Source organism: Hermetia illucens, chromosome 6 (assembly GCF_905115235.1).
Source record: "Hermetia illucens chromosome 6, iHerIll2.2.curated.20191125, whole genome shotgun sequence".
Lineage (NCBI taxonomy): Eukaryota > Metazoa > Arthropoda > Insecta > Diptera > Stratiomyidae > Hermetia > Hermetia illucens.
The window spans coordinates 74,747,006-74,764,711 of record NC_051854.1 but is presented as its reverse complement, the minus strand read 5'-3'; the positions used below and the strand labels follow the sequence as shown (position 1 = coordinate 74,764,711).

The 17,706-nt window shown below is 41.9% G+C and overlaps 2 protein-coding genes across 2 annotated transcripts; one reads left to right on the top strand and one right to left on the bottom strand.

Moving 5' to 3' along the window:
* Nucleotides 1-58: 58 nt before the first annotated feature.
* On the bottom strand, nucleotides 59-7,577 carry LOC119659591 (MICOS complex subunit MIC27). The gene is made up of 5 exons (XM_038067750.1): nucleotides 7,516-7,577; nucleotides 7,340-7,417; nucleotides 7,104-7,275; nucleotides 6,881-7,041; nucleotides 59-527 (listed from the first exon to the last, which is right to left on the bottom strand). Exons 3-5 carry the CDS (start codon nucleotides 7,271-7,273, stop codon nucleotides 154-156), a joined length of 705 nt encoding a protein of 234 aa, XP_037923678.1. The 5' UTR covers nucleotides 7,274-7,275; nucleotides 7,340-7,417; nucleotides 7,516-7,577; the 3' UTR covers nucleotides 59-153.
* Nucleotides 7,578-7,797: 220 nt separating this feature from the next.
* Nucleotides 7,798-17,504, top strand: LOC119659590 (tetratricopeptide repeat protein 1). Its single transcript, XM_038067749.1, has 2 exons — nucleotides 7,798-8,498; nucleotides 16,909-17,504. Exons 1-2 carry the CDS (start codon nucleotides 7,933-7,935, stop codon nucleotides 17,195-17,197), a joined length of 855 nt encoding a protein of 284 aa, XP_037923677.1. The 5' UTR covers nucleotides 7,798-7,932; the 3' UTR covers nucleotides 17,198-17,504.
* Nucleotides 17,505-17,706: the final 202 nt, after the last annotated feature.

The following is a 17,706-nucleotide window of genomic DNA, read 5'->3' as shown; positions in this document are numbered from 1 at the left end:
TCGATTGTTACAAGTAGCATCAATAATAATTTTCTTTGTGGACTATTCCAACATTCACTAACAGTCAATGATCTTTGAATTCCTTTCGATGGTTAACATAATCAAAGAAAATATTTTCAGACTTTCGTTATCGCTAATCAAGTCTCACTAAACTCATTTCTTCGAAGACAACAATGCATCTTTAGCACTTTTCGCCATGTCCGATATCGTATCGCTCAATTCGGAAAAATTGGTTGGAATTTTTGGCCAGTTCGGTGCATTAACATCATCTCCAGGTTTGACGCCGAATGTAAAATTATACGCAATATTTGCATATTTTTTAGCCTCAACGATTCCATGCTGGGCATACACTTCAGCTTCCTTAGGATAACAAATGGATGCAACGCCACCGGCACCGAGAGTAGTGAAAAGGACACGTCGGATGAATCCTCCGCGTAAAGCAAAAATGAAACCAGCAAGACCACCAATTGCTACGGCACCTACTCGGGGCATTGTGTTGCCTGGTTCATTTAAATAGTCGACTATAACTGCAAAGGGATAAGAAAACTGTGTTAAATCTAATTGAATAAGTAAAATTAAAAAAAAGGAAAAAAAATTATGGGGTCGAACCAAAGGAACATGTATCTTTTCTGAAATGATGGTTTAGCTTTAATTTTGGAGAAATTTGCGGAAGCGTTTCTTCGACAACTGGCCATCTAAGTTGTGCAAACTTTACTGCTATTGGGTTAATCATTCCACATTCTGGTCCTTAAACTAATTCCATGATCCTCCCCAAATAGGTCTATTTTGTGTAAAATGCCTAAAATTCGCGGTTAATTACGCTTGCACCTTTGGCAGCCAGTGCGCGAAGGGCATTCCTTGGATGCTTGCAATTAATAAAATCTATAGGAGACATGGTGTTACAAGCGACAATTGGACAGAGACATACAAGGGCAGAGCTCATAGCAAGCGAGAACAACGTTGAAAACGAGACGAGATGGAAGCAATGCCCATCGGGGAACTCCTGAGAAACGACACGGACGACGAAGGGGAATTTAACTTCTTCCATCAAATAAAATATCGCTAGTATCACTGGCCGACAGACAAAAGGAATAGATGTCCATGCAACCTTAAGTTCTCCCGCTATACTTCATAGCTAATCCGCTTTAATAAAAGGAGGAAGATGGAGACTGACACTTTGGACATAATTACTGAAATAACGATTTCTCATCTACAATTCTAATTAAGTCGTTGTAATGAGAAAGGATAAGCCCTTTCACAAGGAAAACCTATCAGTCCTAATCAAATATCAATCAGGACTTCACAGCAGCGTTTGAGTCCCAGGAGCTACAAATAATATTCAAGATGAGGTGCCTAATTAATTGAAAGATTATTTTTGACAGATTTCAAAGTTTAGAATAGGAACTGCGTTGAAACCGTCGAAATTTCGGGCATAAAAGCCCCGAACTATTCAATAGTACATAAATGTGTGAAGTACACTAAAAGCCACCCTCGTGGAGAATAAGCATGTATTGCGCTCAGTCTGGCAAATTGCAGAGAATGCTCGGCTTACAAAAATATGGCAATGTGGAATTTCAAACGATATACAGATAAGGCTACCAAACAAAGAAGCAATCGGTGAGAGCGTTAATGTCATATGTCGAGCTGCAAAAACCGTTGTAATCGTAAAGGCAAACCCTCATCAACAATTAATAGGTACCCTTGCGTTCACTTTTAATCATGAATAACACCAAAATGGTTACTCAAAAAGATTTGTTAAATTTAGGAAGTCATGTTGTAATTTTTGGCATGTACAAGATGAACGACAGATCCGGATCGACTGTAACACGGACGCCACATTACTAGAATATGAGTCTCGTTCCCTAGCCACGGTTGTTATTAAGATTTATTCGTGCTACATTACGTGAAATCCAACCCCCATAAGTAACTGGACCAAGATTCCAAAAGTTGAGGAATCTACAGTGACTAATTTTCCCCCCTCGGGCACTACTTTGTTGTGGTGGGGGAGCCTGTGGTAGTTTACTACTACACTAGAGGTGTCAAAAACACATGAATACGGAAACAAAACATTGTAACTTTCCAAATGGCATTCATCGCCGTTCAGACTTTTCTTGCGACTTCTTTGTGGCCCTATCAATGATAACACTCTTCAGGTGGTTGTGAAAATCACTTTTTGATGCTTTGTCTCCACAATATCTGTTAGTTGCGGTTGTTGCGGCATCCATTTCCCCTTATAGGTGTTGCCGAGGGCTGTGTTATGAATGGCTCTAGTATTCACTCTCACTTGATTGTCAGAGGGAATTGTAGATGGTGTTGTAATTCGAGCCCGGAGCATCATGCCAACGAGATAGTGATCCGAGTCTATATTGGCCCCCCAATATTGCGCTTTCTGCGCAAACCAGATACTTCCAACAACCATTTCGTGTGATACTGCTAACTGAATAGTCGTCAGTCCGTTATCATGCATATCTAAGCTATGGGAGCCAACGTATCGCCTGAATGCGGGTTCCGTCCCTACTTGACTGTTGAAATTTCCAAGTATGATTTTGATATCATACTTGGGACAGGCTTCGAGAGTTCGCTCAATCGCCTCGTAGAAGATATTCTTTTCCGACTCTGCAGTCTCCTTTGTAGGGGCGTGGACCTTAATGAGGGTTTTATGCGCACTCACCATCTTTCCAACAAATGTCAAAACTAAGCCCGGCTTCGGATAGTACTAATCAAGACTTTTCATTTGATAGCCCACTATATTTGGTGCAAAAAAAATGTACACCCTCCTTTTTCATGTATGGAGACCCCGCTTAAATTCGACGTAGAAAGATGTAACTCACTGTATGGGTGAGCGTTCACAGTTCCCACCTATCCACCAAATTTGGTGTCAATCGCTATAGCTGGCTCGGAAAAAAAAATGTGTGTGACAGCTAGACAGACAGACAGTAGGACCCGATTTTAATAAGGTTTTGCTTTACACAAAACCTTAAAAAAAGGAGGAAACTGAATAATGTTTGCCTGCCAGAGATGAGGGGTGCAACCCTTCAAATCTCCGAAGAAGTAAAATATTTGGGAGTTATTCTAGTCGAGAAGCTACTTTGGAACAAACATGTAGAGATTAAGATGAAACGAGCCCTCACAGTTTATGGGTTGTGTGTTCGGACCTTTGGCTTGACATGGAGATTTAAGGTACGACCCCATATACGTTACGCGATGCGACACTATATTGCACTAGCGTGGCAGCCAACTACAAACAACTGACATTTGAACAGGTGGATACAAACCAAAACTGAAAAATCGTAGCAGTCAACTGAGTTCATTATGTGGAAATGACACGCGACACTGCAAAACATTCTCCGCCAGGCAACTCGGTCGCGTCGCGACGCTTGGCTGAATGTCGTGTCACGCAGTGCCGTTCAAGTGTGTATTGCTGGCTACAAAACCATATCAAGATATGCCGACAGACAGTGCAGTTTGTGGCCGCGTCGCGGTGAAATACAAGGTTTCGCTGTAAACTAGCCACACTACAAAGAAATGTGTATCGCTTGGTATCATCGGTGCCATAAGAACGATATCCAGTGCAGCTCTAAATGCATTTCTCAATTTGTTTATGCAGAGCCCTGCAATGAGAGCAGTTCGATTAAATCCATGGGGAAACAATGGCCATGAAGTGCAATGCCTTCGGATTCGCGGATCCCATACATCTGTTTGGTAGAAGATATGAAATGAAAGTTTTGAAATGAATTCTCTTGAAAACAGGAAGAATATGTATCAAGATTTATTGACGTTTGTAGTGACCACGGCTTCGCGACGGGAGCGGAATCTCATTCGCAATTACTCTATTGTTCGCCGCAGATTGCACATTATTGAATGCATTCGGGCGAATTGATCTTGACAGAGGGGAATGATTTGCCAATTTGGCAATCAAAATGTCGACATCCCGAGTTCGCAGGGTTCTCGTCGTTCTGTGTGTTTGCCAAAAGCCAATTAAAATATATCAAAAAGTTTCCAAATAAGGAAAATTAATTGCGAAAATTTTGACAGGAAAATATCGTTTTTTTTTTTGTGGTAAACAGCTTGATTGTGAAGAATCGAATATAGAAAAGTGGAAAAATTTTCATAAAGTAAAATCAAAAGTTTTCAGGCAACCTGTAGGCGTGGTTCATTGCTAACCGTACGCAACGCGATGCATCGAAAACCAGCCCTAGAAGAAACCACGAACGCTTAAAGTGATTTTGGGGGGAAAATTTGGTCGAGTTTTGGTGCCTCGAAGAAAATCGACATTCGTGCTGGACGATCTAAATTGTTAAATTTCGGGATGATCTTCTAGAATTTCAACGGAAAACTGATTAGGAGCGGAGGAATAAATGATTACTTACCCAATAGAAAGGAAATTTAAGAATATGTTTACTCAAATTGATTTCCACTTAAAAAGATAAAAATTCTAAGCGTGAAATGTTGATGATCGGGCTAATGATGTGATATTATATTCAAAATCAGAGACCAAGTGCTTAAATCGCAGACATTTGGAATTAATAGAGAATCAAATATATGGAATTGGTACTTTAGTGGTCTATTTTATCAACAGACAGATACAAAGCAACAACAAATACACGCCACGCCCGGAATGTAACCAACGTGTAAGTTTTATTTTGCTTTAGTCACATTTTTTTCTTTTTTTATATTTTATTTAAATTTTGATTTAATTTCTTTTTTTTTTCTTTTATATATTTTTTGTATTTTGATTTCATTTTACTTTTATATATATTTTTTATTGCATTAACATAACATGAATTTGAGGTATTTTTTTTTTTTATTTGAGGACTTCCTCTCTTCCTTGGTCCCGCAAAACTCCTCTAAATAATCGCCTGAGGACGTCAAGGATGGGAGGGAACCTCAGGGGCCGCGTCTCAACAACTGTTTGAAGTGCACGAGTAAGGAGTCAACATGCACACACTTAAAGTGAGACAGGACTCATTTTCGGAAACTATTCAACCCAAAAATCATGTGATGCGCTTAGATGAAATTCAGGCCTCAAAATATGTCCCATTCCGATATCTGGTCAAATAAACTTTTAGAAATTGACTAAAAAAACCTTCTTAAATTCACCCTAGGACTTCCAGTCAGCATAGAGGATATTATTTCATATACACTTGCCAAATTTCGTGGAAATCTGGCCATTAACGCCAAAGTTATAGCAGTTTAAACTTAGCAATTCCGCGCGAATTTACTGCTTCCAAAGCCATGTAAATAAAATGCTAACGTCACAATTAGCGAGAATAATTGACCTTCGAATGAAATATTAAAATTCCATTCATAAAGAATCTACTTTTCCCCAGCTCTTTTTAAGGTTTTGTGTGAAACAAATCCTTATTAGAATCGAGACGGTGTCTGTCTGTCACACGCGATTTATTCGGAAACGGCTAGACCGATTGTCACGAAAATTGGTGAGAGTATGTAATCTGGTGTTCCCTTTATATGCAGTAAGTGGCGTCATCTTGTGTTAAGTTTAAGGGGGGCTCCCCATACATGTGAATGGAGGGTGCAAATTTTTTTTTCACATAATGTAGCCATGTGGGGTATCAAATGAAAGGTCTCAATTAGTGCTGAAACTGGTTCAATATTTGATGTTGGGTGAAACATAGGGGAGTGAGGGCTCAAAATATGATCCCCAAAAAGTGTAATAGGTCTGGTTCTCAGAACCTATCCAACCGAAAAATCTGAAAAAAACCACAGCGGTGCATCTCGATGAAATCTAGGCCTCAAAATATATCCGGTTCCGATATCTGTACAAATAAAGTTAATAATAGTATATCTCCACATTTTAGAAATTTACCCGGCAACCCCCCTTATGTTCATCCCAGAAGTCCAAAATTTGGCATGGGTGTAAGGGATAACATAATGCACAGCTTGGTCAAGTTTCGAAAAAATTCAACCATTACTAACAAAGTTATAGGGGGTGCGTCCTCTTTAATTTAGCCCTCGAGAAAGTGATTCGTGATGTTGAGCTAAATGCAAGAGGTACGATCCTCTTTAAGTCCACCCAACTACTGGCCTATGCTGACGATATCGACATCATGGGAAGAACCACCCGAGACGTACAAACTGCCTTCACTCAGATCGAGCAGGCGGCACGAGATATTGGGCTGGACATCAATGAAGGCAAGGCAAAATATATGGTGGCAACGTCAGCACCAACCAACAACATCAAACCGCACTGGTCAAACGATATGAATAAAGATAGGAGACTACAGCTTTGAGACCGTTAATAATTTCTTCTATCTAGGGTCGAAAATCACAACCGATAACAGCTACGATGATGAAATCCGCGGACGGTTGTTGTCAGCCAACAGAGGCTATTTCAGCTTACAAAAACTGTTCCGCTCGAAACATCTCACCATAGGGTCAAAGCTCTTACTGTGCAAGACAATGATCTTGCCAGTCCTTATGAATTCCTCGGAAACTCGGCCGCGTTCGAGAGAAGAATCCTCCGAAGAATTTTTGGCCCTCTACATGAGGATGGACGATTCCGTAGACTACATAACGACGAAATCTATGAGCGATACCATGACCGTCAGGTTGTGGATAAAATTAGACTCAACAGGTTATGGTGGGCGGGTCATTTAATCCGTATGGATGAGGATGATCCAGCCCGGAAAGTCTATAAGGGCAATATCTATGGTAGAAAAAGGAAACGAGGCAGACCCTGCCTGAGATGGCGTAGATCAGGACGCCAGACAGCTTTTAGCGATATCGAATTGGTGGACCTCGCCGCAAGACAGGGATGTCTGGAGTTCCTTATTAAGGCAGACCTAGACCGGATACCGGTTGTTGCGCCGTTGATGATGATGATGAGTGGCGACGACAATGGTGTAATTGGAATACTTACATTTCGTTTGATCTTTGCCTTTTTTGAAAGTGTCGTCCAGAACTTTCGTCTGGGATGCAACTGCATTATACGCGCCGAAAACTTCCTTACGGACCACGGATACACCGCTTTCTACATTTTGTCGAATGGCAGAGTCTTTGTGCTCTGCGGGTTCCGGTTTCCTATCAATGATTTCCAGAGTTTAGCAAGTACACCCTAAATACTTCATAACATTAATAATTACTTGTTCTTAGCATGTAGCGGCGCGTAAAGGGGCAAATCCGATGGTTTGCATTTATATTGAGCGTTGTCCGGCTTCTCTTGGGGCGCAGCACTCTTTGCCCCATCAGACACAGTGACGGCAGTGGCACCCAAGCAGAATGGACCTCCTGTGGTAATAATTCTACGCAACATGACTGAAAATTGGGAAATTGTATTGCTAGTTAAAAATAAGAAAATGCTCGTGGGTCGAGTATTTACCTCTGGAAGTATTACAATTTTATAGAGAAGTTAGTCGTTCAGTGATTGCTCCCGCCCGAAATCGTGACTGTTGCTAACCTAGGAAGATGAAATTTCGTATTTTTAAATTTTACTTTTACTTATCTGCGGTGACAAACAAAAACAGAAATATTAGACGTTTTCCGAAATGCCCTCACCGTTTTTAGCCACCATTGCATAACGTGTGACAGTGGTTCGAGGTGGTTAGGTGAAATTTCAATCAGCTGATTTGAATTTAGAAGGTTTCATCGATTTTTTCATGAAACTTTCTCTAAATTGGAGGTGGATTAAATTTTACAGGAAAATTATGTTAAATTTTACGTAGTTTGTGTCATTTTTCTCTTAAAATTCAAAGATTGTATGAGTTTGGAGGAAATATCGAACGTTTCCATTTGTCTGCAATTTTCCTTTGGTTGGCGGTACTGTATGAGATTCAAAACAATGACATATTGGTTGTCAGCTCATACCTGTCAGGAGAGGTCGCGAAATTTTTGGCTTCCGGATTAAAATAGTGATTCACGGACAATTCCCAGACTAACTTTCAGTCAAAGTGTCACTATATATTCTCCATAAAAATGTCCTTAAAGTCAGATGGCAGAGATAACGTGTCAGGTGACGAGGAGGAATTCCGAGATGCTTGTTCTCGAACAAACGAGGAGATTGTGGATGAACTGGTGAACGAGCAATTGAAAAATTTGTCAGTGCAAAGTGACGACGAGAAACTTAAGGATTTGGCAAATGGGGTGAGGAACGACGAGCCTACAACATCAAGATTAAACCATAGCGACGAGGAGGAACACGAGGATTTTGCTGATTGCATCGATGATATCATAGACGATGAAGGTCTAAAGGAAGCGGAACGTGATCTTACCGATGAGCAGAAAAAGGAAAACAAAGAAAAGGCAGATAAACTGAAGGAGCAGGGAAATGAGCTTTTCAAGGACGGGGACTACATCAAGGCTTCAGAGTTGTACACGACTGCGTTGATGTTGTGCCCGGTGGAGAGCTACCCCAATGAACGTGCGATTCTCTATGGAAATCGGGCAGCTGCTAAGATGAAGCTGAATTCGAACAAGGCAGCGATTGAGGATTGCACGAAAGCGTTACTGTTTAATCCGAATTATATGAAGGCACTGATAAGGTGAGTTGCTTGGTCACTTAATTTTATAGGGCGAATTATTCCCACCAAGCTTCGGTTCTGGTCGCCATGTTTGTAGGGGGTTTCCCTAAAATTACGAGCCAAGGTCCCGCTCTAAGTGTGTAGATGTGGTTCGAAGGAAATGAATTGTTGCAATTTAATGTAATTTGAATACAGCACCAGCTCTCAAATTAAGAAAACATATTTGGCTAATTCTAATTTCTCACAATTTCTAATTTCCAAGGGTTTTTAACAAAGACCAAAATTAGGCCCTTGGTTATGTTTCAGAGGAATTTCATATGAAAACCGTCTTATCATCCGCCGTAAAGGTCGGACGTTCTTTCTTTTGTGCATCGGGATTTCGGGTGGGTGTCCGTCGTTTTGCATTGGTGAGTCCCTGCCTCCGAGTGTTTCTTTGTTAGAAAGCCAGATCTGTTGAAAATACCGGGACGCTGACGCATATGTTTGTGCGTGTTTGGTTTTTTTTTTCAGAAGCTGCAAGCAAAGGATTTTGTCTTTCCTTAACCTTTTCAGCTTCTCTTTTTACATTTCCATCATACGGTGGCCAGAGTTATCACGTAGTGGATCGTTCGCTCTCCACACCTGGCGTTCCTGTTCGGAGACTGGTTATCCACTAGCCTTCTTTAGTTGGGAGCCCTTTTTAGTCCGGTGTCATGCGTGATGTGGATGGCGTCCCTACTGGAGGTCCCCCACTGGGGCCTTCTCAGGACATGCAAACAGATGAAGTCGGGGTAAATTTTTTTCATCTCTGATTTCATCAATGCCAAACCCAAAAGCAAGCAAGTCAAAAAGGACCGCAGAGTTATTAGGCAAAGATCCCTGTCCTGCTATCAAGAGCTCCCTAAACTGAACCCCACACCCGCTTAAAAAAGGGTGTCCTCTTCTTAAGGGGGCTTTTCCCAAACCTCTTGTTAATCACACGGCAGAAATCACTCTCTATGATCACCACATCCTTCGAAAAAACTTACCTTTGCTTGTCGGCAGAATCATTGAGACAGTGGTAGCTTTAGCCTCAATGGGTCTATAAAAGTTAAACCAAACTTTTTTTAGTTATTCTCCGTATAGTTTAGAACAACTGATGCCGGTCTGTTTTTAAGGTTTTATGTGAAACAAAATCTAATTAAAATCGGTTCAATGTCTGTCCGTCCGTCTGTCTGTCATAGACTGAAACAACTGAACAGATTGTCACGAAATTTGGTGAGAAGATGTGCTCGGTGTGTCCCTTTACATGCAGCGAATGCCGCCATTTTGTGTTGATTTTGAAGGGGGCTCCCCATACATGCGAAGGGGCAGTGTAAATTTTTTTCACCAACTATGGTCATGTGGGGTATCAAATGAAGTAGTACTTTTCGAAACTGATCCATTTTTGATATTCGGTGAAACATGGGAGATAGGGCTCAAAATGTGTGCCCCAAAAAGTGAAACAGATCTCGTTCTCAGAACCTTCCCAACTGAAAAATCTGAAAAAAATCACGGTGATGCGTCTATATGGAATTTAGGACTGAAAATACATTCCGTTCTTATATCTGCACAAATAAAACTAATAATACTTTATTACCATGTTTTAGAAATTTACCGGAAAACCCCCTTAAGCTCATTCCAGAAGTGGCATCAGCACAGGCGATAATCATCATCATGATATCCGGTTTAGACCTGCCTTAATAAGGAACTGCAGACATACCGGTTTTGTGCCGAGGTCCACCAATTCGATATTCCTAAAAGCTGTCTGGCGTCCTGACCTACGCCATCGCTCCATCTCAGGCAGGATTTGCCTCGTCTTCTTCCGATTTCCTGGGTGGATCATCCTCATCCATACGGATTAAGTGACCCGCCCATCGTAACCTATTGATCCGGATTTTATCCACAACTTGACGGTCATGGTATCGCTCATAGATTTCGTCATTATGTAGGCTACGGAATCGTCCATCTTCATGTAGGGGGTCAAAAATTCTTCGGAGGATTCTTCTCCCGAACGCGGACAAGAGTTCGTAATTTTTCTTGGTAAGAACCCAGGTCTCTCAAGAATAAATAAGGACTGGCAAGATCGTTGTCTTGTACAGTAAGAGCTTAGATCCTATGATGAAACGTTTCGAGCGGAACAGTTTTTGTAAGCTGAAATAGACTCTGTTGGCTGCTAACAACCGTGCGCGGATTTCATCGTCGTAGCTGTTATCAGTTGTGAATTTCGACCCTAGATGGGAGAAATTATTAACGGTCTCAAAGTTGTAGTCTTCTATCTTTATTCTTCCTGTTTGACCAATGCGGTTTGATGTTGGTTGATTGGTTTTCGGTGTTGACGTTGCCACCATATATTTAGTCTTGCCTTCATTGATGTGCAGCCCAAGATCTCGCGCCTATCGCCGCCTGCTCTATCTGGATGAAGGCAGTGTGTATGTCTCGTGTCCTTCTTCCCATGATGTCGATATCGTCAGCATAGTCCAGTTGTTAGATGGACTTAAAGAGGATCGTATCCCTGGCATTTACATCAGCATAACGGATCACTTTCTCCAGGGCCAGGTTAAAGAGGACGCATAATAGGGCATCCCCTTGTCGTAGACCGTTATTGATGTCGAATGGTCTTGAGAGTGATCCTGCTGTTTTTATCTGGCCTCGAACATTGGCCAGGTTTTATCAATTTCGTCGGAAACCCGAATTTTCTCATGGGCGTGCACAGTTTTACCCTGCCTAAGCTATCATAGGCGAATTTAAAGTCGATGAATAGATGGTAAACTGATGTCTACATTCGAACAGTTTTTCTACCGCTTGCCGCAGAGAGAAAATCTGATCGCCTGGAGTGCGGTATGCGACATTCTTTCGTTCCGTAGCTAGCTTACATTCATCGTCAAACTTCCGACTTTTCTTGCGGTTGGGGCCAAGTATCTTTGTGGCCGTATCAATGATAATGTTCTTCAGGTGGTGGTGAAGATCATTTGTTGATGATTCATCTCCAGTATCTGTTGATTGCGGTTATTGTGGTATCCATTTCGCCCTTATAGGTGTTGCGGAGGGCTATGTTGTGAATAGCTTCAATATTCACTCTCACTCAGTGGTCCGAGTCTATATTGGCCCCCCTATATGTTCTAACATTCATCAAGGCTGAGAGGTGGCGGCGTTCAATCAGTACGTGGTCAATTTGGTTGAAAGTGGTTCCATCTGGAGAGGCCCATGTATGTTTGTGGACCGCTTTCCGCGCAAACCGGGTACTTCCAACAACCATTTCGTGCGATACTGCTAACTGAATAATCCGCAGTCCGTTATCATATGGCTATGTAAGCTATGGGAGCCAACGTATCGCCTAAATACGGGCTCCGTCTCTACTTGACTGTTGAAATTTCCAAGTATTATTTTGATATCATACTTGGACGGCTTCGAGGGTCCGCAGTCTCCTCTGTAGGGGCGTGAACGTTTATGAGGTTTATGTTTTGAAATTTGTCTTGCAAACCTTTCTCTTATATCTTCAAAGCCGATAACAGCAGGTTTCATTTTTTGGCTGACTAAGAAATATACTCCGAACACATGTTTTAGTGGATGGCCGCTATAGTATATGGTGTATTGGCTCTTCTTCAGGAAACCGGTCGCCGTCCATCGCATCTCTTGCAGCGCTCTTACATCAGCCTTACTTTGGGACAAGATATCGGCTAGTTGCTGAACAACATTCGGTCTATACAGGGAGAGCGTGTTCCATGAGAAAATGCGCAAATCGTTACACCGTTGTCGTTGACGGGTTTTAAAGTCCCATCCTGTCCGAGGTTCCTTTTGTCCCTTCCTAACAAGGTGGAGATAGGGTTTGGTAGTAGAGCTGTTGTTGTTGGTTCAGCAGGCGTTTCCCAGGTTTTATGCTTTATCGTGGATACCAATCCACGTTTCGTCCTGGGACCTATACTACCCGAGCGCCGTTTTTACTTTACTTACTTAAAAAACTACTATTTACATGCTTAATTCTAACTACTACCTGGTACTTAAAACTACTATAATATATACAATCCAATAGAACAGTAACTTGTGCTTGTCCTCTATGTACCCCTACCAAGCCAGAAGTATCAAAGAGGGAAAGATGGAGGGTCTTAGGTTATTACTCGCAGTTGGGCAGGGCCTGAGAAATATGGCCAAAGGGGGTATGCTACTCTGCCGAATTATTGGATTTGGGTGGTCTTCCGTTTTCTCGAAAAACCTTTCCATCAACTTGAGAACATATTCTTAAAGTGGTTTCGCTCTTGCTCGCCGATATACTTCCGCTTTTTTTCCAACTGTTCTAGACTTCCAGTTATGAGATAGGTCGGTGCAATATCTTAGTATTCGTCATTCAAACGCTTCGCATTTATTCAGGTGATCCACGTAGGTGCTCCGTAACAAATCTTGATTGCCTCCTGAAAGTACACAATTGCATTTTTGTTTCATTTATTCTAATGCCCCAATAGCGGAAGTATTTGCAGAGAAGTACCAAGTATTTTTCTTGAGTGCTCAGAAGCTGTAGCTTCTCCCCCACCATACACACAAGTATTTTTCTATTGCTTTGGCGGCCTTGTTGTGGTGGAGGTTTTACGCAAAAATAAGGGTGTCATCGGCACATTGGATAATGTCAGTGCCGGTCTCAGGAATGAGAACGTCAGCTGTGAAAACGTTATATAAGGTAAGGCCTAAAATGAATCCTTCTGGTACTCCTGATGTTACTGGTAAGAAATCGAAAAATTCGTTTCTCACGTTAACATAGAACAGCCTATTGTCGAAAAAACTAATGGCAATTCTGATAATCGGAATTTCGAAGTTGTTTTCGATTAGTTTGTATACGAGCCCGTTTGCCCATACGGAGTCAACTTGACTTGAATTGACGCTAAATCTGACTTGAATTTGTCCCAGCCTGTGTATGCGAACCATCTGATAGTCGTTAGGGCCAGCTTTTGCAATTGAGAACACGAAGGAAGTTTGAGTTCAACTGCAAAATGATCGGACATGCCCGGTGATTTTTACAGGATTTCACCTGAAAATTTTGTTTGGTTTCATCAGAAAGCAGTAAGTAATCGAGGATAGACTGATTACTTGGTCTTGTCGGTGTACCTGGTAAAACTATCTCAATATTGGTGAGTGAAAAAGGGTCGTGGATCCATTTTAGCAGGGTGTTCCCATTTATATTAATTGTCTTGTCGCCCCAGGAGGTGCCCCTCGAGTTGATATCGCCCCCGAGAAGAAGGTATTTTGACTTTAACTGAGGATTGCCCAAGGCCAGTTTTAGAATTACATTTGATGTAGACGGAGACTACTAGCATCCTTCTAGTTTTAACTATTGCCGCCGCAGCGGAAGAATGACGACTTCCTCAGAAACATATTTTTTTCGGACTAGGAGGGCAGTTCCTGAATTTTAAGCGTTCCGAATAATGTTATATCCGATGAAGTTTGCGTTATGTCTGCTTTTAAGGTTACTTTTCGAAATGCAGCAGAAGTCTGCCTTCAGAGTGTTGATTAACAGGGAGGTCAGGGACGCGGAATTGAATATGACAATAAGTTACGGATAAGTATAATCATAGCGAATTGACACTGCTCATTTCTGGGCGCAGAAGCGAGAGCTTCAAGTAATTCTCGGAAACCCTTGTTTCGTTCCTTGTCATTTGCTTGATTCTCTGCTTTGGGAAAAGATTTCTTAGAAACTTGCGCATATGCCACGCCTGGGCTGGTCAAACTCTGTGAAAGTTGACTCACTGTTTGCTTCACTGAAGATTTCTCAGTTGCCTCACGGGTTTTGGCAACTTGGCTGCCATTTCTTTATAAGCTGGACACTTACGATGGCTTGCAGAGTGCCCAGTTTGGCCGCAGTGCGGAACTTCGTTCGTGGGTCTTGAACATTCCCCACGCGGATAACTCTTTGAGCAATTTTGGGCTATTTGCCGGAAGTTTTGTCAGTTGTAACATTGCATTTAATCCACTGGTTTGATTTTCTCGAAGGTAATCTTTTGATGAAGGATGTACTTCACCTTAAAAACTTCACTTTGCTCTTGGGAGGGCTCAAAGTTGGCTATCAAAAGACCAGATTGAGATTTGATAGAGAGCGAGGGATTCTCCCCCTTATCTTGTTTGATCACAAAATTTGCAACCGAAGTGAGTTCGGCCATCGTTTCTCCAGGGTCAGTTTGCCTGTGGAGACCGCGGATAATTATGGACTGAGTTCTAAGGGATGGAGAGGTTCTTGTGGTGGAACTGAGCCCTTACTCTTTAATAAGCAAAAAAATGTTGGCATGGTCTCCTGTGGACTCTGCAAAAATGAGAGTTCTATCACCCCTCGTGTTTTTTAGTGTCGCCTTTAGGCCATTGCCCTTTAGTGATTTCAGTAGCTGCCGGACATTAATATTATATTCCGTAATTGAAGCATTTTTTTCCTTTATGGACTTTAAGCCACTAGCAGAGAGGGCACTGGCACTTGGGGAGCACTTACCTTTTTAGCACTCCCTTGTTGCTTTTTCCAGCGTCGGCGAAGTTGAAAGGGTCTTCTTGTCGCTGCTCGTCGACAACCTCAAAGCACATCTTTTCTGCTTCGGGTCCTTGTTTTGCTCATGGAATGACGAAGTCGCTGCTTGACGTGGCTCGCGCAGTGGAGGATAGTTAGCGAGTACTTCTGTTGGTTTGGTCAGGACAGCAGCGTGCTGTCCCACATTTATAGCGGGAAATAGTGTCACCAGTGTAGAAGAAACAGTCCGTGCAATTCATCGACTTAAAAAATATAAGTCGCCAGGAGCCGATGGAATTACAGCCGAATTAGTTAAATATGGAGGTGACCAACTACACCAAGCGGTTCATCAACTGATGCCCAAGGTGTGGGACAGCGAATCAATGCCTGACGACTAGCAACAAGGCATTATCTGTTCGAATGTCACACAGTGCAGCAATTATAGAGGTATCACGTTGCTGAGCACTATATATAAGATATTCTCCGCTATCTTGCTAGGCCAGATAGCCCCATACGCCCAGAACATCATTCACCCATACCAAAGAGGCTTCACTCCAGGCAAATCAGTAACAGATCACATTTTCTCCATGCTGCAAGCGATGGAAAAACTGTTGGAATATGGACATCAGTTGGACCATCTTTCCATTAAATTTAAGGCTGCCTATGATAGCATAGCCAGGGTAAAAGTGTACACGGCCATGAGAGAATTCGATATCCCGACGAAATGGATAAGACTGACTAGACTGACCCTGGCCAATGTGCGAAGCCAGATAAAACAGCAGAATCATTCTCGAGGCCATTCGACATCAACAACGATCTAAGACAAGGGGATGCTCTATCACGCGTCCTCTTTAACCGCACCCTGAAAAAATTTATCCCTGATGCTAAGGTAAATGCGAGAGGCACGATCCTCTTTAAGTTCGGCCAACCTATGCTGACGATATTGTCAGGGGAAGAACAACCAGAGACGTATAAAGTTCATCCAGTCTTCATCCAGATCGAGGAGGCGGCGCGAGATCTTGGGCTGCACATCAATAGAGACGAAATATATGTTGGTAACGTCAGCACCAAAAACCAACCAACCAACGACATCAAATCGCACTGGTCAAACGAGAAGAATATAGGAGACTATGAATTTGAAACCATTGATAATTTATCCTATCTAGGGCCAAAATCATAACCAGTAACAGCTACGACGATGAAATCCGTACATGGTTGTTGGCAGCCAACAGAGCCTATTTCAGTTTACAAAAACTGTTCCACTCGAAACCTCTCAGTATAGGGTCGAAGCTCTTACTGTACAAGACAGTGATCTTACCAGTCCTCATGTATTTCTCGAAAATTTGGGTTCTTAAGAAGAAAAATTGCGAACTCTTGGCCCCGTTCGAGAGAAGAATCCTCAGAATAATTTTTGATCCCCTACAAGAGGATGGAACGACGAAATCTATAAGCGATACCACGACCGTCAGGTTGTGGATAAAATCCGGCTCAATCGGTTGCGTTGGGCGGGTCACTTAGTCCATATGGATGAGGATGGTCCACTCCGAAAAGTCTATAAAGGCAATTATATGGTAGAAAAAGAAGATGGGCAAACCATGCCTGAGATGGAGTGATAGCGTAGGCCAGACAGCCCTCGCCGCGAAAACCGGATGTTTGGAGTTCCTTATTAGGACAGGCCTAGATCGGATACCGGTTGTTGCCTCCTTGGTGATGATGATTATTCGTATTACCGGCCAATTTGTATAAATTTGCCGGTCTCCAGAGTTAATTTTCTTTATTTTGTACGCTCGGTAATTGGTAATCTCGAAAATCCGTATCAAACCGACCATCCATTGACCATACTATTATCGGAATTCTGCTGTATAATTAGTTTCTATATGTGTAATTATATCCTTATCACTAAATACTCTAGTATATTTCCTGATATTTAAAGAAAATAATTCTCTTTTCTTCCAGACGTGCTAAACTCTATGAAGATACCGACAAGCTAGATGAAAGCTTAGAAGACTACAAAAAAATCCAAAAATTAGATCCATCAAATCAGGAGGCAGGACAAGCACTAATTCGTCTATCCGAGGCAATTAACGAACGAAATGAGAAGCTCAAAACGGAAATGCTAGGGAAATTGAAAGATCTAGGAAACATGATATTGAAGCCTTTCGGACTATCAACAAATAATTTCCAAATGCAACAGGATCCCTCGACCGGATCATACTCAATTAATTTCAATCAAAATCCGCAGTGACAGGTGGCATGTGGGGCTTGATTCCGTGTGCAGGATACATTTTCAGTGAATCTGTATAATTGGCTACTAAACTGTATCTCGGATTTGTGTAGATATGAATGAACAAACAGAAATTAGGGAGTTTTATATAATATTATCAGATTATAAAGTATTTTTCCATATAGAACTTTTTTATTGTGTCTCGTTTAAGATGATGCTGCTCGTGTTCCATAACAGATAGACGATATGCTTTTTGTTGTTGCAAGCGACTGTTGTAGATGTATAAAATGTTGAATGCATGAAAAATAAACATAACAATCCGGAATTACTCTGATTTTATTTTCGGGGTGAACTGAATGGCAAAAAATTGCAGTTGGGTTGGTCCTAAAGTAGTTGAAAGTGTAGACCTTGATGAATCGTAACGTGCTTTCCTCCTGCATGGACCATCCCTACCACTTGCAGCTATCGACCTCGAAATCCTGAAAATTAATTGCTTAAATCCCCCGGAATTAAAACTTACCGTAAAAGTT

Coding starts and splice junctions, on each gene's coding strand:
- LOC119659591 (XM_038067750.1), bottom strand. CDS start 7,273: ATGTTGCGTAGAATTATTACCACAGGAGGTCCATTCTGCTTGGGTGCC. Junction 7,042..7,103: donor CCGCTACATGCTAAGAACAA/GTAATTATTAAT, acceptor AATCATTGATAG/GAAACCGGAACCCGCAGAGC. Junction 528..6,880: donor AGGCAAAGATCAAACGAAAT/GTAAGTATTCCA, acceptor ATCCCTTTGCAG/TTATAGTCGACTATTTAAAT.
- LOC119659590 (XM_038067749.1), top strand. CDS start 7,933: ATGTCCTTAAAGTCAGATGGCAGAGATAACGTGTCAGGTGACGAGGAG. Junction 8,499..16,908: donor TATATGAAGGCACTGATAAG/GTGAGTTGCTTG, acceptor CTTTTCTTCCAG/ACGTGCTAAACTCTATGAAG.